General features: G+C 38.9%; 2 protein-coding genes across 2 annotated transcripts; both read left to right on the top strand.

Annotated features, from left to right (window-relative positions):
• Positions 1-2,894: 2,894 nt before the first annotated feature.
• On the top strand, positions 2,895-13,051 carry LOC136841450 (uncharacterized). Its single transcript, XM_067108393.1, has 13 exons — positions 2,895-2,983; positions 3,191-3,429; positions 3,640-3,813; positions 4,753-4,908; positions 5,287-5,334; positions 5,951-6,319; positions 6,444-8,122; positions 8,593-8,682; positions 9,103-9,725; positions 10,775-10,904; positions 11,617-11,743; positions 12,034-12,200; positions 12,723-13,051. Exons 2-13 carry the CDS (start codon positions 3,264-3,266, stop codon positions 12,900-12,902), a joined length of 3,909 nt encoding a protein of 1,302 aa, XP_066964494.1. The 5' UTR covers positions 2,895-2,983; positions 3,191-3,263; the 3' UTR covers positions 12,903-13,051.
• Positions 13,052-13,796: 745 nt separating this feature from the next.
• Positions 13,797-24,306, top strand: LOC136841451 (uncharacterized). Its single transcript, XM_067108394.1, has 7 exons — positions 13,797-13,913; positions 20,538-21,318; positions 21,564-21,616; positions 22,076-22,178; positions 22,679-23,004; positions 23,619-23,793; positions 23,908-24,306. The coding sequence occupies exons 2-7, from the start codon at positions 21,206-21,208 to the stop codon at positions 23,978-23,980; spliced, it is 843 nt and encodes a 280-aa protein (XP_066964495.1). The 5' UTR covers positions 13,797-13,913; positions 20,538-21,205; the 3' UTR covers positions 23,981-24,306.
• The last annotated feature ends 2,874 nt before the right edge of the window (positions 24,307-27,180 follow it).

Raw genomic sequence — 27,180 nt, forward strand, 5'->3', positions numbered from 1 at the left:
GGTGAATGGAAGTTTTTGAAGAAGGCGTGTATGGGGAAGAGACGTTTCAACTTTGCATTCGAACGGTAGAATTCACAAAGCTCATAATCTCCCCCGGTGTTCAAATATGGAATTGCTGTATCTTTTCGGGACTTTTTGGGTTATGGACCGTTGTTGCTGACGTGGTAAAGACTGGAAGCTGTAGTTTTCGTTCTATTAAATGGGTGTCGAGATCTACGATTGTGATTTAACGAAGCTCAGCAATGGGTGGCAACATTGAAGCCAGGCGCCACGAGCGTTCTTGAATGCCGTTGCTTTCGCGGGCAAATGCGGCTTCATTTTAACAGCAAACCGGGGGAAATATTGTTTATTTATGTTTGAAAGCAACATTCTAAAACGCTTCCAGAATATAATGTGCTCGTGAGCCACATTTAGGCTCCAGATTTACGCTTCTGGGATAAATTCAAGTTTTTTGTCCGTGCTTGCTTTTTCTGAATATTTACCAGATGCTCCCCGCTTATCAGAGGTATTCAATAGGAGTTAGGCCTAACTTTTTTTTTTCTTTTTATTCTCTTGTAATTTTTGGTATAAAGCTTTCCCATAGTTCGATGTTGGCATGGAAAATAAACACTTGAGTGCATATCACAAAAAATAAAACAGAATTTGTAAAAAAAAAAAAATCAAGAACACAATATGTATTTATTTTCTTGTTCTCATTTTCTCGTGTGAAAAATGTACTGTAAGTATGCTATTTGTAATTTTTAAATTCTTATTCAGGAAAGTAGTTGTTTTGCAAAAAAAAAAACAAAGATTTGTCATGAAGGCACTCAATCGTCAAACAGTGGCTGAAATTTCATAGCAAAAATACAATATTTACGTGTATTCGTGGTTTTGAAGCCTCTCGGTTGAGTGAGTGCATGAGTCTGTTTTCTGAGTATTTCCGAAAATCTCTCTCTTAAAACCTTCAGCCGAAGACCCTTATGGACGGAGTCAGCAGACTACATTAACCCAAGAGAACTCCAAAGAAAAATCAACAGAGAGAGAGGAATATCATTATCTTTTATTTGCTCAATGAAACTTGCACCCAGAATCAGTGATAACTACAATTAATATCCCAGAGTTGAACACAGAGAGAGAAGTTATAGGAAAAGGTGATAAGCAAATAAGTAAGAGGAACAAAATAAAACCGATACGACTGAAATCCAGGAGACGTCAGAAGCAGCTACGCTAGGCCAACTATTCCGCATTTTAATTGTAGCCAAGACGAAACTCCTAGCAAACTCCTCTCTCTCTCTCTCTCATCGTCGTTGCTCCGTTGCTGCGAAAATAAAAAAAATTAAACACGTCTTCATCACCATTATTTGCTAGACTCTCGTACATCGCAACATAAAGTTCTTGCGATATTTGCATGTGATAATTTTTTCCCTTCTGTTGCCCAGCCTGAAGGCGGCGAGCTACGAGTATAAATTGTTCCCTTTGTAAGGGAACCGGTTTTGGAGATGGGGGCAGTAATATAAAAAAAAAATAAAAAACAAAAAAGCCATCTGTGCGCGTCACCTTGATGCCATTTCAGTGGGCAGCTATTTTTTTCCCTCGTTTATAGCAGTTTCCTTTACCGTTCCATGAAGAAGAGGAAGAAGAGATGGAATTAGGTTTATGCTTAACGACTTTCTAACCTTCATTCAGATTTTAACATAAATCTTTTTTTTTTTTATCTTAACCGTCCTGGGGTGAGTGGGAATAAAGGTTGGAGAATATAAGCAATATTACTTCTTGAATTTGTAAGGGTAAAGTTGTTTGTATGAAATTATAATCTTGTTTTAAAATGAAGCTTCATATATATATATACAGTATATATATATATATATATATAGTATATATATATATATATATATATATATATATATATATATATGTGCAATTTTTATCATATTGCCGTGACATATCTACCTCTATCAATAATACTATATTTTGATAAATGTGTATATACATCTATATATATATTACACACACACACACACACACACACACACACATATATATATATATATATATATATATATATATATATATATATATATATATACATACGTAAAGACACGTTCATGTAAATTATCATGTATACATATCTGTAAAAGCCTACACGAGCAATTTTACATTGAAATATAACAGTGATTCGACTCAGCTATATCCGGTGTAAACTGACGAAAAAAAAAAATACGTTATGAATATGTTGAAAATTACGAACAATTTATCTTAGTGGTTTTTTTTTATCTAATGACTATGCATGTTGTTGTTTATAACAAAAACCGCAGTTGATAACGTCACCTGTTACGTGGATCCATTGGAGAGAGAGAGAGAGAGAGAGAGAGAGAGAGAGAGGAACCGTGGAAGATAGGAGCTCGACCACTAATTTAACCGTCATGTCTACACTCCTCTTCCCACGTGATTAGCCCCTATTTTTTATTTCCTTTCCTTCTTTCTCTTTTCCTTTCCTTTATCTCTGGCCTAGATGCGGGCATTGTGGTGCCCGAGGTCCAAAGAATGCCCGGCGGTGGTGTGCCCTTCCTACTGTTATTTCTCCCGTAGAAAACAAGGGCGGTTGTTGACGCTGCTCTTCAATGTTGTCAGCCTAAGGTAGAGTTGTCCAAGGAAATTGTGACTCTAGGTTATGTAAGTTAATCATCTGCAGTTGATTCAAAGAAAATGTTACTGGAGGTTATGGAATCAACGCTAGTCATTTGTTAATCATCCTCGTATTATTATCATGCGTTTAAAATCCAACAAACCCTTTTTTCGTGTTATGTGCATGCGTTATGTAGCTAAGGCACTGACTTGCGAGTGTGATGGCGTAGTAACATCAGGCTCTGTTAACATAATAGATTCGCTAATTCATTCTTTGTCTTCCTTTTCTTGTTAGCATGACATCCAGTGGGCCCAATCTGCACGTCGGCGCCGGAAGACAACTTTCGGCCCGGGAATCATGACCGTTTCCAAATCGCAGGTACTTTACATATTTCGTCTCTGACCTATAGATATTAAGGATGACGTATAGTAGTACTATAGTACTACTACTAGACGGGATTCCCTTTATAAACGGCTCCTTTGCACTTTCTATTTCTCCTTTTTGTGTTTGTTGAAGTATATTGTCTCCGTAGTACCACATATTTCAGATAAATTCCTTCCCATTATCAATTTCTTCTTTCGACAGATCTGCGCATAGTCCAGAAAATGGGGATATTCACTCTACCGTATCCGTCAAAACGGCAAACCTGAAGGCGACGATGAGGGTCTCGTGGTCAAGAAGAGGCCCTTTGCAGGAGCATCTTAGAAGCCTGTCGTCTCTTTCTCCATCTAAAAGCAGAAGAAGAATGAGCAACTGTTTGGAGATGCTTTATTTACTGTGCTTGGTCATTGCCCTGTCCCTAGTACCAGCGACGGGACAAAACTGTAAGAAAAGTTATCTTTTTCGTAATTAATACTTCTTATTGGTAAATATATCAGTCTTCTTCGGAAGACTAGCAATATACTCTTTAGAAAACCAGGTCTGCCTCAAGCATAAACCGTAATTTTCAAGATTCCAATATTATTATGCTACCGTGACGAGTCCCAATAAGAGCGCCCGGTCAAAAAAAAAATCTTCGAACTTCCCATCCACAGTGGGTTCTGTAGTGGCAGTGGGCCAACTGGGAGATTCCTCGGTGGAAGTGGAGGGGGTATGCACAGACTTCGACCCGAACTGCAGAGAGAGAGCGAATAATGGCGACTGCGAGTCTGATCCTGCCTACATGATCGTCTACTGCGCCATGGCCTGCGATTCCTGTTTACCTCAGAGTGAGTGCGAGGGGAAAGCCACAGTTTCGCGCATAGGTCTATAGTAGTTCTGACGGTGAATTTTTTATTAAATGCGTCTGTTTTGCTTGGAAGTTATATTTTACATAGTTCAGATGCTATTAGGCAGATTTTTACGTTCTGTTTTTATATGTTTTGTACTTTTGTCCACTGGGACATTAAAATCTAGGCCTACCGCTGGGACATTTGAAGTCATCAGTGCTGAAACATGTAATAGTCTAGGTTTAAATGATATTAGTTTCTTGATCTAATTTGTATAGTTTTATGAATGAACTCAATTTAGCTGTTGCATTATATTTTTACTTCGATGACCTTTGTTCTCGCGCGCGCGTAGGGTTATTTTAGTCACCCGTCACTTTTTTCCTTTAATGTATAGGCCTACTTTGAAATAGACTTATGTTTACATACACACAGAACCGTCTGAGTAGGATTATTTACAACGGGCGTAAATGGACGCATATTTAAACAGTATGAAAAAATACATTTATTAAAAATCTCACTCTCTTGCTCACTCCTGTTATTGCTGTTGCTTGTTCACTCCTGTTATTGCTGTTGCTTGTTGTAAATTTTCCTTTCTTATGTTTTCCCTATTCTTTGCGAAAACAAAAGATATGAGAAGAGAGGAAGGGCGTCTAACGAAGCCCAGAGTAGGCAACTGTTGAGCTGGCTCTCCTCTATGGAAGTGAGTTGTGAATGTCAAAAAAATGTGTATATATATATATATATTTATATACACATATACATTTGTAATAATATATATATATGTATATATAATATATATATATATATATATATATATATATATATATATATATATATATATATATATATCTATATATATATATATATATTATAAGTTGTCTTAATGCACTCATTAACATTGTTTCTGCCGACGGCTAAAATTCGTGCATTCCTCAACAGGTCCTTCGGAATGCCTCGATAAGGGCGACAGCGACTCTTGTTTCCTGGGCTCCCTCCTGGGGGAGTGCACTGCCAATCCTTCGTACTACCTCAGGTTCTGCTCTGGGTCCTGCAGCGAGTACCTGACGGTGTGCAGCCTTCAGACCAGGGACTTTGGTGAGGGAGAGACACATTTTTTACAGTGGTTGAGCCATTGTCTCTGTGTCTCTCATGAAAATGGCTAAACCGATTCCTTTATCTCTAGCACACTTTCCTGCGGTGCACGAGACTGTCCACCTCAGAGGTTTATAGTTTTATATATTCATTTATTGATTTTATCTTTTTTTCTCTTGTGTCAACTGATGTCTTCTTTCTGTATTTCCTATTATATTCTGTAACTTCTTCCTAATGAACGCCATAATATTCTTTGGACGCTTGAATTTCAAGTAGATGGCCCTATGGTGAGCTTTTTATATGTGAATAGGGGTTTATCTTCTGAATAATAATAATAATAATACCTTTTCGATTAAATCATTTTATGCTCATTTCTTGCAGGAGAAGAATGTGAAGATGGCGGAAGGTCTCTCAGATCACCAGAATTCGGTAAGTACGTTTGTTCGATTAACCCCTGATGCTTGGAAGAATGAACCTCTCAGACTGAGCAGCCTGGGTACTCTTGAAAATTAGCCAAAAGTTAACCCCTCATTATTTAATGATTTAAGAGTAGCTTAGTCGTTGTTGCAACTTTAGCATCATACCAGGTAATGATCGCCAGAGGTGTTTAAGCCTCAGAGGCAAAATGGACGCCAGACGCCGGAAATTGGCTCTTTCAACTGACAGCTCTTTATAATATATCTAACCGTCAGTACGTCACTCATTCTATCTTCATTCAGAAGATACTCGCTAAACCGAACGCTTTTCCGAAGGGCTTGCTAGCTAAAGTTTGAGCTTGTGATTGTGTTCCTGACTCACAGAGACATTCGAATCTTTGAGTGAACGTTAGTGTCCCATCCTCCTGTCATACACGGGCGTCGGAATGTCCGAATGGATGTGAGTGACTCGATCCTCGATGGCTACTGAAGACTTTTAAAAGGAATTTTTGCTTGTTTTCCCAGCCAAATGACTGAGAACTTACTTTATTTCGTTACAGGAAAATGAAAACGCAGAGTGACAGTTGAGCTCTCCTAATAAATGACCCTTTTCTCTTCCCGATGGCAAGACTGCGGAACAGATTCCGAGAAAGCGAATGTCGAGAGGGATGGTCGAGCAAGAAGCTCCTTCGGTTTCATGACCGTTCACGACAACCCAGATAAGCGCCCGTCCGTCAAACGCGAAAAAGAAGGCGTGACTGACTCTGTGTCCGCTGTTTCAAAGGGTCGGTCAGGGAGACGACGAGATCGAATACTGACGTCGTCTTCAGGAGACGAGAAGAAACCCATTGTTGCCACCAGGGGAAAGGGAAAGGAGGAGCTTCGTAGGAAGGTCGAGAAACTTCGCGCCAAAATTCAAACGGTGAAGAAGCGGTTGCAGCGGAGGCAGAAATCGTCGTCAGGTTTGCGCAAGAGAAGAAGGAAAAAGTCAAGGAAGAGTAAGAGAATCATATTTTTGTTTGTTCTCCGTTGCCAGTGCTAATATCAATCACAAAGAGAACCATTATCCTTGAGAATCAATATTCTCGAGAATCACTACCTCTGTTCACATTTCCATTGCAGAAACAAGGTCTGGGGGTTCCACCAAGCAAGTTCAGTCGCAGAGGACCGCTGAAAATTTGGCAGTAGGGGGCTCGAACACTCAGAACCTTGGAATACCTCTCAGACAAGACTCCGTGGAAATTCTGCTGGAACCGTCGACCGTAATAGTACCAGTAACATTTGTGACACGTACGTCAACTGTTACTGGTTCCATAGAAGACCCCACTAAAACAGAGATCAATGTCCTTGGTGTCAGTTCAACGTTATGCACCATATCGATAGAAAATTGCACATCCACAGTGTACACAGACCCTCGAGAAGAAGTTATACAATTGGAAAGATCTCCTAGGCGTTTAAGCAGGCCTGGTTTCCCACTGATCGAACCCACACACGTTTTCAGCGTGGCGACAATGACAAGTGTCGTGCTTGGCTCGTCTCTCAGACAAGCGGGGGAGTACGAGTGTCCCAAGCCTGTTGTTGTCAACACTAATTGCACCAGAGTAAAAGGAGCTTGCCAAACCCACAGTGACTCAGGGACTTGCAAGATCGATTTACAAGAGGCAGAGGATCCAGTCTGCTACATTCCCTGTGATCCTCAGTGCCAAAGCTTTGCGATTGACAGGAACTGCAACTGTAGCAAAGAAGACGAAGGAAGCTGCAATGATGTTAATGTTGATCTTATTCCTTGTAAAACCGGCAGCGGTAATCTCAGCTGCCCAACAGCGGTTAAAGTAGGAGGTTGCACCAGCTCTGATGGGGGATGTCCAGGTCTGAACATCACTTTGAAAGCCTCCAGTGGACAAGAAAAGTGTGAAATTCCAAAGCTCGATTTTGAGGAAGAGGTATCAGAAAACTGCACTTCCGTCAACATTATTGCTGTCATTGACGAGGCCATGACACGGAGAATATGGTTTGAAGACCGAGGCTGCTTGAAGATCTCCCCAGAATACGGAAGGTGCCCATCCCTGCTGCTGAGAGACGTGGATTGCTTAGACGTCGTTGTTGGAGATGTGCTCTGCCCAACGCGCCAGCCGCAGAATGAGGCCCAGTGTTCAGTCATTCTAGCTAGGAGACTGAAAAATCTCATCATAACACCAGTCCCATGTCCCTCACTTCCTCCTCCTCCTCCTCCTCCTCCTCTCCCAAATGCAACTGGTATAATTGAATTCCTTGAGCAAGCTGCGCCCATGGCTGGTGCTGCGGCAGCTGCTGCAGCTTTCGTGGCCTTCCAGACTGGCCTCCAACTAGGCCTCCAACAGCTGACTCAGGGAGGACAGGCAAATGCAAACTCGCAAAGAGGTCAAGCTGACAGCAATCAAAATACCAATCTGAATAACCAAAACAATCAACTGAGCAATAACCAGGACAGCAACGCCCAGGTCGATAATAACAGTCAAAACAGCCAGGATAGCAATCAGGACGGCAATCAGTCTGGTAATCAAAACGACCAAAATACTCAAAGTGGCAGCCAAGCCACTTCGCAAGACCAGGCCACTGTTACGGGCTCAGCTACAGAAGGCAGTTTCACAGCAGCAGCGGCAGGTTTCTCTGTCGTTCTGTTCCCGAACTGTGACGGTGAAGGCTCCATCTCCCTGGGAGACAGGCTGCAAGAATTTGTTGGCAAGAATACTGGGAGACCTCTCTCGCCAAGTGCCTTCTCCAGGGTTGTAAGAATCGTCGATGCTCTGAACTTCTGTCTGGTTGGTTTTCTTCTTCTTTTCAGTTTTGTAAGCCATGTTAAGAGGTGCTGCTTGAAGCCTTGAGTTTTTGTGGAAGAAGACCTTTCTCCTACCTCTTCTTCATCACTGTGACTTTCCATGTGTTGGTCACACTTTATTTGATAATGTTCTGAATCATTAGGATGAGATGTTAATTATACTCTGATCCCTTTGTATAAAACGTTGATTATGTTTTGTACCCTGAACAGATACTGAATATTCTAAACCACATAGATAGGATGCTCGCACGATATGTTAATGATGTTTGAAGTCCCGTTATGGGATATTGGTAATATATTCAGAATCGATATGTAAACTGGAAACGTTGCCAGAAAGGATAAACTACGTTTGATGACAAATGAAGCTGTGTTCTTTACTCAGAAGAATGTGAGAATGTTAAAATCTTCGAATATTTAAGTATACTCTGTTTCTTACTCTTTCTTCATTTCCAGTATGGCGGCAGAGACAGGCCCCCAGCAATGGCTAGGCGTATTGCGTTTACTGACGTCGAGTTTGATCCCCCAGCTGAGTGGCAAGGGTTGGTAAGTCTTCATCAAACAATGCTGCAACTTTCAAGCAGTGCGGTTGGCACTGCATTGCACATACAATCTTTAATCTTGAGAATTGTCTAACGGCTTTAAGAGTCTCTTAAAACCTAACACAGTGACCTAGATGAGCAAAAAATCTAAGGAAACCAGGTTACACTTTTCACCGTTAGATGAACGGAAGGTATGCTTCTTTCTCACTAATGTTGTCCCCTTACGTTTTTTTAAAATTGTAGTGTTCCAGTGATTTTTTGCGAGAAACCTAAGCTCAAGTCTACCCTCTCGAGACAATTCTCCACTGTGTCGTAAAACTCCACCCTTTTATTTTCTTTCGTTTTTTTTTCAAATTATAGGCGCACAACTGAACTTAGAGTTTTACAATTTGTTCATTTCAAGATTTACCTCCATTCTTTCCAGAGTTCTCCGATAAGTAGCACGAGGAGGAAGAGGCAAACTAGAGCTAAAACGAGGGAAACTGAATCCAAACCAAGAAACCCCAAGGCCAAACCACGAGGACACAACCTAGGTCTAAAACCGCGATCAATTCTCAGCGATCACTGGTCTCACGGATACCCTGAAATCCTTTATGGCGGATGGAAACCCATGGTAGGCCCCAGATGGCCCAGTCTGAAAGTTAACAGTGGGATAAAAGAAGTAGCGCCTGGTCAGCATGGCCCACCTCGGGGTAATCATGAATTTTACCTGCCCCCGCCAGCTCTGTTTTCTGACGAAGTTCCAGGGGTTTCTCTCATGGAAGATGGACATGGAACTGAATCTGGAATGAATGGTAGCGTGAGTGACGCTGAATCTTCTAATGTAACTTTGCACTCTGTCGATAATGATAATGTTGATGTTGGCATAGAACAAAACGACGATCTTGATGTTGACCTAGTTGAAGAAGAACAGGAGAAAGGTGTTGATGTTGAAGAAGAAGAAGAAGAAGAAGAAGCGAGCGACGAGAGAAAAATCTTCTTCTGTGGTGGCACACTCATAACTGCAAGGCACATCCTAACTGCAGCTCACTGTGTTATTCCAAAAAGGTATGTATTATCAGCCTAAGCCTAAGGTATAAAAATTCATACAACCTTTTCGTGTTTGTGTTTGCTAATTGTAAACCTCAGTTATCTTGCATTATCTTTTATGCCCATTGTACGTAAATAGTAGCTGTTGTTTTGTACGCTCTTTCACGTCCATTCTGTTGATAGCTTCAGTTATTAAGAATTAAGACGTGTTTTACAATATCTACAACTAAGTTATCGTACACCACCTTTCTGGTTCCACATCTATATTACTTAATCCTCTTTTCTGTTATTCGTCATCTCTTAAATCCACTAAATTTCACTGTTTTCAAATTAAAATTCTCCCTATCACTTGTAGACTGCAAATCTAAGTTATTGTACATCTTATTTCCAGCAAATCCAGGTTATTGTACATCCTGTTTCCAGTAAATCCATGTTATCGTACATCCTATTTCCAGCAAATCCAGGTTATCGTATATCCTATTTCCAGCTAATCCAGGTTATCGTACATCCTATTTCCAGCAAATCTAGGTTATTGTACATCCTGTTTCCAGGTTATCTTACATCCTATTTCCAGCAAATCCAGGTTATCATACATCCTATGTCCAGCAAATCCAGGTTATCGTACATCATATTTCCAGCAAATCCAGGTTATCATACATCCTATGTCCAGCAAATCCAGGTTATCGTACATCCTATTTCCAGCAAATCCAGGTTATCATATACCCCATTTCCAGCCAATCCAGATTATCATACACCCTCTTTCCCTAAAATCCAGATTATTGTACACCCTATTTCCCACAAATCCAGGTTACTGTAAAGCCTATTTTCCATAAATCCATTTTATCGTACATCCTATTTCCCGTAAATCCAGGTTATGGTACACCCTGTTTCCCGTAAATCCAGGTTATCGTACACCCTATTTTCCGCAATTTCCAGCAAATCCGGGCTATTGTACACCCTGTTTCCAGCAAGTCCATGTTATCATACGCCATATTTCCCGCAAATCCAGGTTATCGTACACACCGTAAATCCGGGTTATGGTATATCCTCTTTCCCGCCAATTTCAGGCCCAACGTCATCCGTTTAGGCGAGAAGGATTTCGGCAGCGCAAACGAGAGCAGAATCGTCGATTACAACGTGACGAGAATCTCCGTCTTCCCGCGGTACAAGTTTCCTCTCAAATACAATGACATCGCCGTAAGTATGCATTTTAGAAGTCTTGTCTGAGTCTAGGGTTGAATTTAGCCTATCTCTGCTTCCTGCCTGTAGAAGTAATTTTATTATTATTATTATTATTATTATTATTATTATTATTATTATTATTATTATTATTATTATTATTATTCAGAGGATGAACCCTATTCATGTGGAACAAGCCCACCACATGAGCCACTGACTTGAAATTTAAACTTACAAAGAATATTGTGGCGTTCATTTGAAAGAAGTAACCGAAAACAATAAGAAATACAGAAAGAAGAGACCAGTTATTAAAAAAAAACAACAAATTAATAAATCAATAGATAAAAATGCAAGTAAATTATTAAAATGTAAGGGAAATAGTATTAGGGTAGCAATGCATTTCATCTTCGCTTGAACTTCTGAGGTTCCAACTGCACGACATCAGCAGGGAGACTGTTCCACAGTCCAACGGTGTGAGGAACAAAGGACCTCTGGAACTCTGGAGAAGTTCGACAGCGAGGCACATTTACTGCACATTGGCGCTGCTGTTCAGCGAATCTTGTCGCTCTCGGGGCGAAAAGAGGACTAGGGGTCAATTGTGAATGTGAAAGATCTCTTGCAATACAACTCATGAAAACCTTTTCAAAACTGGCTTTCGTTTATCTTGTATCGGTGCAACGTTAGATAGACATAAATCGATCACTCAGTTGAGGCTCCTCCTTCATTTCAGATCATCACGCTGGATAGAGATGTACCTGCCCAGTCTGGTCTTGCTCCGAGTTGTGTCCCGCCGTCCAAGTTAGATCTGAAAGAAGGAGATGAGGCGACGGTTTTTGGCTGGGGAACTAGGCCTAATAGTGATCCTCTCTCTCTCTCTCTCTCTGCGCATTCACTTAATAAGCAGATCTCAAAAAAAAAAGGATGCAAATGACCAATGTTGAACATTATGCAGCTTGAATTTCGCCTAATCTAGAATATAACCTCATACTACCTTTTCAAATTAATAAAAATGGCGTAGGTAAGAAAATTGTACTAAGATATGTTTCTAGTACCAAGAAGATTTTAAACCGTAATAATAAACAAAGTTATTCCCGCACCTTCTTCTCTCCACTTCGCAACCTGACAACTAGTCTCACATTCTCCACAGCCCCCGCAGCGGACGTCCTGACAAATGTGGAGGTCCTAGTGCGCTCCCTCCAAGGATGCAACGACTCGTACGCGTCCCTGGGAGCGCAGTTCACCTTCTGCTATCCTGACGGACTCACGCCGAACATGTTTTGCGCCAGTGGCGATGATGGGGAAGACGTTTGTCGGGTGAGTTAAGTGGTATGAGTCTAGCCCAAGTGGGTCTTGAGTCTAGCTTACGTTATTCGAACGACTCCGCAGGGCATCACTGGTCAATGCTAATGGGTTCTGTGGGCACACTAAAGACTCTGCTTATTGATAATATCCTGTGGAACAGGCCTACAGGGTTCCTTGTTCCCGGTTCATAAGGGATCACTCCAAAAACACAGTTGCGGCCATACTACACTGTTCGTGTAGGCGCAGAGATATTTAATTTTAAAGTTTCATTTTCTTTTCCCTGTATTTTTTAATCCGTTTTCCCAAATGACCCTCAACTTCCCTTATTATTTACTGTTTCTCCTTTTTTTTTATTCGTCTGTAGCTTTACATTCTTTAGGGCTTCACTAAATTGTTTTTATTTCCCGATCATTACTACCCTTCTCGGCAATAAGCACTTAAAATCATCATTTGCAAGTATACTCTCTAACGTTGTACTTTTTCATTATCACTAATCACAATTACTTTCATTTTTCTTCTTCTTCTTCCTTCCAGGGTGACTCGGGAGGCCCTCTCTTCCTGAAGGAGAACCTGCTCGTAGCAGGCGTGGTTAGCTCCGGGTTCGGCTGTGGTGACAGCAGGTTCCCTGGACTCTACACCAGAGTAGACAGTTATCTGAATTGGATGGACCTTGCTGTGTATGGCATTTGCGCGCGCGCAGGTGGACGAGGATGAGAACAAGTGCGCAGATAAGAACAAGTGCGCACAGTTGGTCAGGTCAATACTAAGCTGAGCAATCTTCATAAGGTGGTTTTGGGTAGGCTGGGTATATAGCCTTCTATAGACCTACTGTTCTGTGATGGAAATATAATTTTGATATAATCCTAGGCCAGTATATTTAGCAATATATCTAAATATACCATATATACCACATGTATGTATGTTCGTACATGCACAAAAACATTTTAGTTACGGACTAAAGCTTGCAAAAGGTCTTTTGTGCAATTTGAGAAATAATCACATCTGCCGGATTTCTCGCTATTTGAATATTACTCTTAAGAATTTCTAGGAAGTATGTATATAGTATACCTGTTTGCATCGCGTATTATGTTATGTTATTATGTATGTAGTGTGTAGATTTTTTTTTTTTTTTACAAATAGGCCTTGTCATTCTTTCCATTACCTTTGGTATAAACGTTTGTAATTTATTTGTGTGATCGTGGGAGTATGCATTTAATCTAAAAATGGTGATAACTGTAACGATGGCGCCCAGTCTTCAAGTCATGAGTTGTAGCTCTTAATAAAAAGAATAGCCCCTTATTATTAGTAAGCCTATGTCAGTATTAACCTCGATCCCGATGATGAAAACGGAAAACAGAACATAAATTCCTGTATGCCTTAATTCGTTAAGCAGCTTGCACTGGTTACTCCATAGCAAACCATATATTTGAAAATGGAATCGCACTTCCCAACTTTCCGTTTCTCTTACCTCAGCAAATAATCTGAACTCGGAGTGAATTACATTCCTCTCCGGCAAATTACGTCAAACAAAGGCACGCAAAGGGAGAGAGAGAGAATGAAAAACAACAAAGAAACTCCTGTCTGAAAGATGTGGTATAAAGAATGGCTGGAGAAGCCATAAAGGGTCTCGCAGCTCTGAAAGCAAGACCGAGTCGAACCTCGTCAGTATTGTTTGGTTCGTTGGAGGAATACTTTGGTTCATAAGCCCTTTCTCGTTAGTTTGTGGTAAGGTTATCGAGTGCTTCCTTGATTGTTGTGTAGGTTATAATAATTATATCACCTAGAAAATCCATGGCTATTCACTCACCATTGTCAAAAAAAAGCTTATGGTACTATGTGTGTGGATGTTTAAACATGGTACTAATTGTCACCATGAGTCCATGACCAGGAAATGGTGGTGATATTCTAGAATGAGGTTAAATGCTGCCGTGACATGATTCTATTTGTAGCTGAAATATCTAACTCCATTTCTCTTCGTAAATTAACCTTTTCCTGTTACATAAAATAGGTTTAATAATGAAAACCAACTTTTCATAGAGAACGATAGAACAGGACATTCGGCCATTGCCCGATCCGCTGCTTGTTTATGAGGGATTGAAATCCTGCGTGTACGATCTACAGATGAGGATGGGCACCTTTTTATCGTCGGGAGATGTCAAGGATGTTAATGTAAATGTTGTAACAAAACAATTAACGAATTAAAGGAGTAAAGTTCAAATAGGCCTAGTGCTTTCGAGAAGCATAAGCCGTTCCACTGAAGTACGAATGGGAGCATTAAGTGAGATTAAATATAATTAAATACAGGTGAAATGGTGCAAAATGGTAGTACGCAAGTAACTAGGACACATCCTTTTTAGATATTTGTTGTCTATTATAGATATTTATTGTCTAATATATATATATCGCCTGCCACCTACCATTAACATGCACAGTACCCAAGGTTGAAATGTATTTCTGCAGTTACCGTTGCCATTATAACATTTCCAAGTCATAATGTTATTGACATTAGCTACAGGTGTCTGTATGTAGGAATTATGTAACCGGAGATCCCAGGTACAAATTTTAAACATTAGATATAGTATATATATTGACACTTCTCTGTAACACCAACAGGTGGCAGCACCTTTCAGCACATTTTTTTTTTTTAAATCTGGTATGACTTTTTTAGTCACATATATTTGTTGCTTCTTGACTCCTTTAATCAGTATTCACCCGTGCTTTTACGTGCATTTATTATTCTTTAAGATGTACGTCAAAAAAAGTCCTGATTGATGTAGTTTTGGTAGTCTCAAAGCGTATTTTATAAAGAAATATATAAATATGGCCCCATTTCATATCTACAGTGTCTGTTACTTTTGTAGTAAAACAGCATTATGACACGTTTTGTGTATGCTATCTCTTTTTTTGCTCTTTGGTAGAGGACCCAGGTATAACAAACAGAAGAGAGAGAGAGAGAGAGAGAGAGAGGTCACTTTTGGCTCGGATAAGAGAGCAGAAACTAGAAATAAAGGTGTAGGAACAGTTTTATACAGAAACCTTTGCAGTGGATGAGTTTTAGTTCAAAAGATCCTTCGTTAGTCTCAAACCAACACTGACGAATACTCTCTTCCGGGCATAGTCTCATAAACCGATACTGACGAATACTGTCTTCTGGGCATGGTCTCATAGACCGATACTGACGAATCCTCTCTTCTGGGCATAGTCTCACAGACCGATACTGACGAATACTCTCTTCTGGGCATAGTCTCACAGACCGATACTGACGAATACTCTCTTCTGGGCATAGTCTCACAGACCGATACTGACGAATACTCTCTTCTGGGCATAGTCTCACAGACCGATACTGACGAATACTCTCTTCTGGGCATAGTCTCACAGACCGATACTGACGAATACTCTCTTCTGGGCATAGTCTCATAGACCGACACTGACGAATACTCTTCTGGGCATAGTCTCATAGACCGACACTGACGAATACTCTCTTCTGGGCATGGTCTCATAGACCGATACTGACGAATACTCTCTTCTGGGCATAGTCTCATAGACCGACACTGACGAATGCTCTCTTCTGGGCATGGTCTCATAGACCGATATCACCCGAATATAAGATCTGGGCATTAGTCTCAAAGACCGATAAAAAAACACGACATACTCTTTCTGGGCATAGTCTCACAGGGGATACTGGATGAATACTTTCTTGGGCATAGTCTCACAGACCATACAGACATGCACATACTCATCTTCTGGGCATAGTCTCATAGACCGACAAAGAAGAATACTCTTCTGGGCATAGTCTCAACGGACTATCGACACTGATACTAATATTCCTTTTGGGCATGGTCTCATTTCCGATTACTGGATTCACCACACACTGGGCCAACACTAGTCTCATAGATCCGAACACTTTTGTTTAATACTCTTCTTTGCAATGGGCATAGTCTAATTCACCGACACTGACGAATACTCTTTCTGGGCATGGTCTAATATAACCGAACTGACGAATACTTTAAAATGAAATAGTCTCATAACCGATACTGACGAATACTTTCTGGGCATAGTCTCATAATATCTGACACTGACGAATACTCTATTAATGTTATGGGCATGGTCTCATAGACCGATACTGATATAATACTTATTCTGGGCATATATATCTCACGTTAGACCGATATTACCCGAAGGCGGATAAGATCCCTTTGGGATTATCGAGGTGAAAAGAAGAGGAAATAAAAAAAAATGTTTTCGACAGGTAAACCCGATTTTTCTTTTCAGGTGCCTCTGGTGGGGCTTCCACTTGGCAGTGGATGAAAAGGGCTTTTGGTTGCGACGTTGCGTGTTTTTGACAAACACATTGGAGACATGCACATGCACATGCACATGCACACAATACATAGAGAAGACAAAGAAGAGGCCACGAACTTCCCAGACAACAACGGTCTATCGACATAATACTATTATTCCTTTTTATCACTGTTTCATTTCCGGTTATACGGATTCACCACACACAAAACCAACACTAAGAGTCCTAGATCCTGTCACGTCTTTTTGTTTATTTTCGTCTCTTGTTTGCAATGGCGGTTAATTCACCGGCTTGTGAAATACGTTGCGGTTAATTTAACCGGAATGTTCTCGAGGAGTTTAAAATTAAATCAGGTTTCATAATTTATAATTATTATTATTATATTTCGCAAATTTTAATATCTGTTTGTATAAATAAATATATAAATTCTATTAATGTTATGGATGTTTTGGTACCTTTTTAGAGTGCCTGTTTATATATATATATATACTGTATGTATATATATATATATATATATATATATATATATATATATATATATATATATTTATTTATATATATATATAAGTATTAAAATGGAAGGCCCTCAGTAGCCTATTCAAGAAACGCCGCTCGATTGAGTGCAAGGTATAGGTGAATGATACTTATGTAAAGAGTATTCGACGCACTATTGGTGAACCATCTGTGTTGGCGTATGAAGTCACTCATCGTGGAAAAAAATATATAAAACAGAATAGAAACTACAAGTTTGCAGGAATTATATAACAGTAAAGGAGGACAGAATTAGAAAACGAACTGAGAAGCACTACTGGATTTTCTCCCTTGGAAACCCCTTAAGCAGATTTTATTTACACAGGACTCGTTGTTCACCTTAAAATAAGTTCTGGCGTCATACTTACAGTAGACCAAACATTCACTATTTATAGGCCTAGTAACTTGATCTCACTGCTGAGATGAGCGTTTTGTTATTTAAAGAACTGTGACCAGAAGCTTATGAAACGGATTGCAGGTGGTTTTGAAATGAATTACAAGACAAGCTTGACTTAGACCTTGCATTCAATAGGCCTAGTAACCTGATTTTACTGCTGATATTAGCGTATTAACTGTTAAAAAAGGAAGTGTGATCAGAAGCTCAAAGTGTGCTAGAATATGTGTTCATTTGGAAATGGATTAAGGCTATAGGTTTTATTGGCCCCCCCTTAAACAAAGACTAATATCCGAAGCCATACACCGACGCTTTCGGACGATTGCACCTTTAAGCGCGTCACACGCGCTCAAAAAAGAAAATAAAACAAATTTTTAATAAATAAAAATGAAGCTACTAAGCAAATCAATGCGTGTATAGTGACAACCATTGTCAAGAGATTATTGGTCAATAAAAATAAATCGTTAGTAAGTTCGTGATTGATCTGAATGCGTAAAATTACTAATAAACACTGATAAATACGTTGCCCGATAATTGTCATACAAGTATGATTATTATGCAGTTGTGATCTTAAGTTTTACAAGTAGTTATTTTAAGACTGACTGTTTTTGTCCCTCAGACATTGATGATGACGCTCACTCGTTTTGTCGTTGTTCACTAGGTGGCCAACACGATTGGCCCGTCAATTTCAAGAGATTATCCCGCATCGGTCCAGTCTTTATGGTGTATGGGGAAAAAAATCTCGTCAATTGTCTTGTTCGCCATCCTTTCAGCATGTTGAAAATCCTGTCCTGTCCTGTTGCAATTTGCTGACTCGCCGCGCAAGTCCCTAACGTGTGTGGGAAGAGATTAGCCTCCCAGAGTCCTGACCATCCCTCAAGAATGAAACAAGTATGATACCTGAGACTGAATAAACCCGTAGGACATTGGCCTCCATACATATCGTTTTAAGCAGTGTCCTCATTGCAACTTCTCAAGTATGTCGCAGGCAACCAAATATTTAACTCAAGATTTTGTTACTGAATTCATTGAACTTTATAGACTTCATCCGTGTTTATGGAAGGTAAAAAGTAATATTATTTTAATAAATCTAAAAAGCAGGCTGCCTAAGAGTTATTGGTCTGCAAGAAAATTGATGAGAACGCAGACGTTTTTGTCCATTCAGAGGATCTTTTCGAAAAGAGCTTGAAAAGTCAGACCTGAAATCCTGTCTCCATCGTTTTGGGTCTGGCGCGGAGGGCCAGTACCGCCGTGACGGCCCGCCGTGTTCTCTATCGTGTATGGCTAGCTTAAGTAAGAGCTGACGTCAAGAAGGAGCTCTTGTAGCTGAACGCAAGGCGCATTCGACAGCAACAAGACCGGTTTTGAAACCGCCCGCAGAAAATTGGTTATTTTATGCCCTGCAGGGGGCAACACTGCACAGTATATTAAACTGCATTGGTTTCTTCAATCTACTTTAATACTAGACTGTATCAAAAGTGGTATTCTAGCAATAATGATTTAGGTCGGGAGATCTAATTTTTTTTTTTTTGTCAATATTTTTGCTTTAAAAAATTTTGTGAAACGCTTTCAAATGCACCCTACACGAACAAACTTTTTGCGCGGTGCTAAGAAGTGCTCAGATATTTTGAAAGCGTGGAGTTATTTTAGATTAAGAAATAAATCCTTCTGATTTTTTTTTTATAGTGATTAGTCCTAAAAGTAATATAGACGATTGATGGAAATCTTTAATGGTTCTGTCATACAAAATTAACCAACTTGTTACGTTTGCACTTTAAAATGCTAAATTTAAAGTTGTTATGCTAACAAACCTCTCTCTCTCTCTCTCTCTCTCTCTCTCTCTCACTATATATATATATAAGAAGAAGATATATATATATATATAGATATATATATATAGCTCCCTGTGATCTTGTTGTTTTATAAAATTATAGGAGTTCTCTCTCTCTTTGATGGGTATATAAGAAGAAGAAGAGAGAGAGAGAGAGCTCCTGTAATCTTGTATATAAAACAGGTTATATATGAACGTATATATATATATATATATATATATATATATATATATATATAGAGAGAGAGAGAGAGAGAGAGAGAGAGAGAGAGAGAGAGAGAGAGAGAGAGAGAGAGAGAGAGAGAGAGAGAGGTTTGGCAGCATAACAACTTTTTTAACCGTTCTTCCGTCTTCTTGTATTCCATGTACGTACGTACGTGTGTATCTTTACCAAGATAGGCATTTTATGGGCTTCCGTACTCGCATATGCCGTGCATATTATTCTTAATAGAGGTTAGCATGCCCTCAATAGCCATCGTGTCAAGGTCTCTTAGTGACGAGACTTCCTAGTACTAGTGTGCTAGTACCAGAGGGGGCGGATGTGTGATATCCTTACTATAATAATAATAATAATAATAATAATAATAATAATAATAATAATAATAATAATAATAATAATAATAATAATAAATGCTACTGCTAATAACAATGATGGCAATAGCATTAGAATTAATAAGTATTCGGAATTGGAGACGTCTTAGTACTAGTGTACTAGTACTACTTGTGGTGATGTGTGATGTTTTTGCAATAATAATAATAATAATAATAATAATAATAATAATAATAATAATAATAATAAGTGCTGCTACTAATAACAATGATAGTAATAGCATGAGAATTCATAAGTATTCGCAATTGGAGGCTTCCTAGTACTAGTTATGGTGATGTGTGATATTTTTGCAATAATAATAGTAATGATAATAAATGTTGCTACTAATAATGATAGTAATAGCGTTAGGATTAACTAGTATTAGCACTTGGGGGCTTCCCAGTACTAGCGTACTCCCAGCCTTCTCACAGACTGGAAGAGGTGATATTTTTGCAATAATAATAATAATAATAATAATAATAATAATAATAATAATAATAATTGCTACTACTATCGCTACTAATAATAGCAATAGCATTAAAATGCACAAAAGTTCTCATTAATAAAAAAATGTAAAGTTTTATTGATTGAATATTCCAGCTGATCGTACTAAGAAAATCATATAATTAGTCAAAAGTTTTCCTACTGAATATTAATTGTATATCTCTTTTTTATTGCCTCTTAAGCCTTTTCATACTTTTCAGATGGGAAGCTGTTAAAGACTGGACAGGAAGAAAGAGGAAGGAGAAAGACAGGGAGAAGACCAGTCCTTTCAAAGATGAACAGTCCTAGGTTGAAATGTGCAAATTCTTGGCGCCTGTCTGTCGAGGTAGTTCGTGTCATGTGCTTTGCCGTTACTTGTGACAAAATGCTTTGAAATGTCCGTTCACCGAAGAGTTTAAATCTCATATTGATATTTCGATAAGTTTAACAATCAACGAAGGCTGTGGATTTCGTAAAAACAAAAGCACAATACAGTATTTCAATTTAGGATCTAAAATCTTTTAGACAACAACAATCTCTGATCTGACAGCGATCTAATCGACTGATTGTGAAAGTGTTCACTTGTAGTGTTTGTCGTTTCAGTACCAACGATAGAAAAGTTACTCTAACAATCTTTGTCTCCTGCTGATGTGGTCAAGTTCCTGGCACACCATGAGGAGCAATACTCGCTGGAGCCACTCGCCAGCAAAAGAAACAAGAGAAGCGAACAGTACCACCGACATTACGGAAGCTCAAGATATGATTACAACTTCACACTGCATGGATTCCTGCAAAGTCGTTTCGACTTCAGATCAGAGAGAATATCAACTTTAGACTTTCCTAAAGTCTAACGATTGTTTTGAAGTGTTTTTTTCATAGCAAGAGCGAGATGTTGCTGGGACAAGGCGTGAGGAAGCTCGGCGAAGCTTGCTGGACTCACGCTCAGTGCTTCCGATCTCAGCCGCATGCGCACTGCAAGGGACTCGTCTGCACCTGTGACAGGTTAGGTTAATTGAAACATTTTATATGTATTTCAAAATCAACAAATACGTTACATTTTGAAATTTTTTTCTGTAAAAAATAATAAAATTATCGAGTATAATACATTAGAGAACAAGTTATGTTCCGATGTAACATTCTAATTGACAGAATGACTGAGATATGCCTAGACTAGGTCTAGACCTTGAGTCTGAACTTCTCTTGTGGAAGTGATAGTGTTTTGAAAGATGTATTTTTCTCTCTTCCAGTGGTTTTCACAATACCGACGGGAAGTGTACGAGACATATGTGGGAGGATTTGGGTAAGTCCTGGTTCTCGATTTTGTCAGAAGTTCCTATAATGCTTAGAAAAAAAAAAGTATCAGTTTCGAAAACATATTATACACACGACAAGTTAGTACAAAAACAATTGCAGGAACATCCAACAAGAACAGTAACTGAAAATATATACTGAATTAAAGTCTAGTTTAACTTCGCAGTGTTTCGTTTTGGAGTTTAGCTCCATGAAATAGGAGAGATTAAATGTCAAAAACTATTTTATTTGTTAGATTTAGAATGTATGCATTTTAATTGCCCTGCATGGACCAGGTCTTGAGACAAAGTATTCGTAAAGAAATTATTGTGGTGTGTGTGTGTTTGTGTATATATATATATATATATATATATATATATATATATATATATATATATATATATATATATATATATATATATATATATATATATATATATATATATAATTTAAAACTTCCAAATTCCAGGTTTGGTGCCTTGGGAAATCATCGTCTTCAGCCTCGTGTTTACAGTCTCGGCGTTCGCCATCTTCGTCGGGTGCGTTTACTTCGTCGTCTCCAAACTCGTAAGGTTAGTTCATTGCTCATGAGAACGCGCCGGGTGCTGCAGTAAATGGTTATCTCCCAGTTATTTCATAACTGAATTTTCTGATCGATTTCTTTCTGTCTTTATCATTTCTGAATGCATGGCACTCTAAATCTCCTGGTCGGAGAAGGCTATACAGTTATGCTCTTCTGTTATTATAGCTTAAAGTTTTAAATGCAAAGTTCGGAATTATAAAGTAATTTTATAACTTCTTAGTCACAATTTGATGGAACTTAGGCCTCGAGATGATTATCTTTTGGGGGGGAAACTGGCCCACAGGATTAAGTGTATCTGATATAGCCTAACCATCTCACGCCTGATCTGGTTTCTCCCAGTAGTTAATCAGTCCCCGAACAAATTCTGTCAACTTGTCCTTTAACGAATTACTTAATTCCTCATTATTATCTGCATTCCCACAAACCTTAGAACAATGTCAACCCGTAATTATAGTTAAATCAGCCATTATAGTAGCAACGAATCAACAGGTTTGCCAGAACGCGTCCTGCAGAGACCTTGATTCCCAACAAAAGCTTCAAAGGAGACCCCAGAGGGTTGAAGGCACAGAACTCGGTGATGGAACGCCGGCCGTCAGCCAGACTCCCTAAAATTTACGAGACGAAGCTGACAGAGGACAGCACAGTTGAAAGCCAGTTGGTCGACGAGACAGCCATTAGATTCAGCGACACCTTGGATCTCGGGAATAACCTGAGCGACACCAACCACAGAGATAGTATTTCCACGACTTCCACCAGTTTCATGTTTGAGCCTGCGCGGTTCATAACGCCTCTCGACTATAGGTCTAGTGATTCTGGTGAGTTTCGGGGTATATGTTAGCTTTCTGTTTCCCAATAATCCTCTTTGAAGAGTTGTTTTTAAAATGATGATCAATGTTGCCTCCTATGTAGGTACTACCGTAAATATTGACAAAAATAAAAACTCTTCGGGAACAGCACTTCAAGTTTGATTTAATTGATCTATTTGTTAATTTATTAATTTTATTTTTTTCTTTTTTAATAAGTGGGATCTCCTCTTTCTGTATTTCCCTTTACCTCCTCTTACTTCTTCTCAATGAAAACAATATTGTTTGGAAGCTTGAATTTCAAGCCAATGGCCCCTGTGAGCTTGCACCATATGAATAGGTTTTATCTTCTGAAAATTAACAATAATAATAATATCATAATTTTCATATAGACATTTTTCACTTAAAACTCGAGACTTCATCCTTTAGAATATACAGCATTTGAGGTTTTAAATGTCCATAGCCAGAGCTTCTTAGTTTTGTTGTATTTAGGCACAGTCCAATATAATAAGTTCAAAGGGTAGGCCTATATTCATAAACCAGGATTCAAAATACTCCCGAGGACGCGTTTGAGAAAAATGGCTGCCGATTACTCTAGACTGTCTATCTCCACATCTCTGTTGCAGCTGACACTCGTCAGAGCTCAAGACGAAGCAGCAGCACTCAAAGCGCGATGAGCCAGCCGAGGTGCTTCCGGACGCAGCGCCTCATGAGAGCCTGGTCGACGGCGACCTCTCACGACGACAGCGACGACTGGTTCCAGCCCAACAGGAATCACCTCAGGATGGCGGGACCGAACAGGCGAGTCTTATGAGAGTTTTAGCTCACCTGGATGGTCACTGCCACAGTTTACTATAGATGTGAGTTTTTTTTCTTTCAATCTACTTATTTTTGTCGTTTTTTTTTTTTTAACAGCCCGGGCGGTGCAACGCGACTTCCATTACTCCTGAGAGCATCTACTTTCTCCGAGAGCGACGAATCTCCCTGAAGGCGTGAGACAAGAACTCGCCCAGAGCACGGAAGATAAATATGTCGCTATCATCACACGGCGATTTTAAATCTAAATTTAAACTTAAATTTAGATTTGAATTTAAAACTGGTTGACTTATTTCATAGACTCAACAGAAAAGTTTTGTCATATCTATGGAAACTGGTTTCACAGACGTGTTCGTGCATCAGTTTGTACGTGTAACTGCATAACTATATTCAAATGTTTGTGTGGTGCGTTTGTGAGCATTTGAGTAACTGTATTTAAGGAAGGGCAATGCGTATGTTTATTATAAACATCTGTAACTTAAGTAAAAGCTAATTGAATGCATGTTTATTTTCCATCCCATTTTTACTCCGTGATGAATTGGTATCAATAAAAGGAGAACAATGATATAAAACAATGTTCAGTAGCCTTACAATGAAAAGAAAAATATTATTAAAGTAATTAGTATTCTATAAATTAGAAAAAACAAGACAAATAGTGAAGAACGTGAGCAGTTATAGAGGGCCGTAGCAAAGGTTTTTGTTAGATTATCCTTACTTCTAATTATTCCACCTAAAGAAACTTCAACAGTGCTGGTAAGGTTGATGTGGTAGACTGCCGCATTTCATTTATGCTTCTCCCGTAGTATTTTCTCTGTTAGTTTCTCCAAGCATGTTGGTATGTCAGGATATACGAATTGGTTATGGGGTAGACGGGAAATTAGGCTTGAGAGTTTAGTGGGATGGGCCTCTCCGTATTTCAGTAAGTAGGCTAATCCTTCAAGGTGATCTTAGTCCTACTTCCCACACCATAATACGCAGCTTCAGCCAAAGGAAGCCATTGTAGTTTGACCATAGCCTATCCGAAATTCATGTCAAAACACCATACTAAAGTAAGCCATGTCAGAAACATTCCATGGGCCACTTTTATAAAAAAATCGCCCAGAATAACAAGTCACCCTATCTTTTCTTGTTTAATTGACGGTCCCTCCCACTTATTCTTTTTAAGAGGGTCGTTTCATTTCAATTTGTTTCGTCAGAGCTGCTTTATTTATTAGTTTAGTTTTTTTTTTGCTTGCAAATGTGCAACGCTCGAAGGGCCGTTTTTATGTTTCAAATCGCTCTTGAGGTTATGATTAAGTCTAATAGGCCTAGCATCAACATGTAATTGTTCTTGATGTGTTGTTTGCATGACTTTTCATAACATCAAAATTTTGGTTCTTATTTCTTAAAAATTTATTTTAATATGATTTTGAATTTGCATTATTGTTTGTGCATGTTAAATGTATATAACATTGTTCGTTATGAATGTTTTTTTTTTAATTCTGAACGATTGACTTAGGAAAGAAGAGGCAAATTCATTTTCAATCTAGACTGGGTACTTAAGGTAAAATCGACTAAAAAGTTAATTAAATGCACTTTGTTTTCACACATCTGACTTTGCACTACGGGTAAATCAGTAGTTTATAGAAATGATCTCAGAACTGAAAACGGGGAAATTACTACCATATATTTAGAACACGAACATGTATTTCATCACAAGACATTATAGTTTGTTAAACACTTTTTTTCAGAGCATTGATAGTGGTGGTAGTAGTAGTAGTAGTAGTAGTAGTAGTAGTAGTAGTAGTAGTAGCTGTGGGAACTCGCCTTTGAAATGGCTACCGAACTCATTCTGCACCTAATCCAGACTTCGTTGAGGCCACTGAGCTAAAGTAGTCTGTTGATACTAATTTTCCTCATTGCTGACTGGTCCCAGGAAACGAAAAATTTTACAGAATGTGGTCTTGATTACTGTGGAATCGATAAAACTTATTTACTGAAGCAAATTTACGTACTTTAAACAAAATTGTTCTCGTTGTCAGTACATTTTTCCTTTCTCTTATTCACGTAATCTATTGATGTTCTATAATGATCGCATACTTTTCTTTTTTTAAATATGAATTTTGCTTATAATACGTTGTTACCGTTGCCAGCAAATTATGCAGCTGTCGTACTAAAGGTGTATAGGCAGCTGAATATGTGACAGACAGACGTTGGAAGAACTAGTAAGATTTTTATAAAGTGAGGTAGGAACTTCAATATGCAATAACAAAAAGTGAGGCACGGGAAGCGCAGTGAGACCCGGAATCATCACGTTGCCCACCTAGAAGAAGAAGAAGAAGTGTCTCAGAAATTCAGAAATATTTCATACATGAAGTTCTTATGTTTCCACGTTTAAACCAAACAATTGTTGAGACTTATAAAGTCTTTACTACATTAAACATTCTTAACATTAAATAATTCACAAAATAAAATGAAATTTACCGGGATAACTACTGGCAACTGCAGCTGTTTTGGAAATTCCTCTCCGCGCCAACTTTTCAGCAGCTATTCAATTTCCACACACACACACACACACACACACACACACACACACACACACACACACACACACACACTCATAGAGAGAGAGAGAGAGAGAGAGAGAGAGAGACTTCTGCTTGGCCAGGCTGATAGGAAGATAATCAACAGTTTCCTGACCGTTATAATCCATTGCTACCAGATTTAACGTTACAACCAGTTACACGGTAGGCAACTTGACATTAATAGAACCGTGAAAGGAAATTATAACTCAGAAATGTATAAGGAACCATCTAATGTATTTCCTGTTCTGGCCACTGGTCCACCCCTCTCCACAAATACCAACCCCTATCCCCTCTGTACATCAAATGGCGTCCAACATAAACAAACTGAAAACTTGTGTAGATGAAAAAAATCCCATTGTTGACATAATTAGCATTTCACGCGTAGCAGCATGGCAGATGTGCTCGTTTTTTATTTATACAGCAAAAAGTCCTCACATAAAACAAGTAATGTCATCTAATCTTCATGCTTTTTAAGAGAGAGAGAGAGAGAGAGAGAGAGAGAGAGATTTGCGTATGACCACTCCTGAATATTGTATTTTATATGCCTCAGAATAATTTTATATTCATTATTAGTTTTCATTGCATATTAGTATATCAAGTGCATATTCTGAAGCAGTTCGAACTTGTCAACTCGAGAATTAAATAAAAAGTAACCCACCGTCACCGCAGATTAAAAAAATTGTTTTTTAATTCATTAATTAAATTTGCCTCTTGCAACCCTGCTGGTGCAAGCTGTAGCACGTGTTTCTTGTTCAAATCTGCTTGTATGTAACGTAGTGTCACCATTCTTGCAACATTATGCAACTCT

Source organism: Macrobrachium rosenbergii, chromosome 9 (assembly GCF_040412425.1).
Source record: "Macrobrachium rosenbergii isolate ZJJX-2024 chromosome 9, ASM4041242v1, whole genome shotgun sequence".
Taxonomy (NCBI): Eukaryota; Metazoa; Arthropoda; class Malacostraca; order Decapoda; family Palaemonidae; genus Macrobrachium; species Macrobrachium rosenbergii.

Bases quoted from the DNA above. Each gene is read 5' to 3' on its own strand.
- LOC136841450 (XM_067108393.1), top strand. From the start codon at position 3,264: ATGAGGGTCTCGTGGTCAAGAAGAGGCCCTTTGCAGGAGCATCTTAGA. The intron at 10,905-11,616 runs GTAAGTATGCAT...CCTTCATTTCAG, and splicing joins TCAAATACAATGACATCGCC to ATCATCACGCTGGATAGAGA. The intron at 11,744-12,033 runs GTGATCCTCTCT...CATTCTCCACAG, and splicing joins CTGGGGAACTAGGCCTAATA to CCCCCGCAGCGGACGTCCTG.
- LOC136841451 (XM_067108394.1), top strand. From the start codon at position 21,206: ATGTTGCTGGGACAAGGCGTGAGGAAGCTCGGCGAAGCTTGCTGGACT. The intron at 21,319-21,563 runs GTTAGGTTAATT...TCTCTCTTCCAG, and splicing joins CTCGTCTGCACCTGTGACAG to TGGTTTTCACAATACCGACG. The intron at 22,179-22,678 runs GTTAGTTCATTG...ACGAATCAACAG, and splicing joins GTCGTCTCCAAACTCGTAAG to GTTTGCCAGAACGCGTCCTG.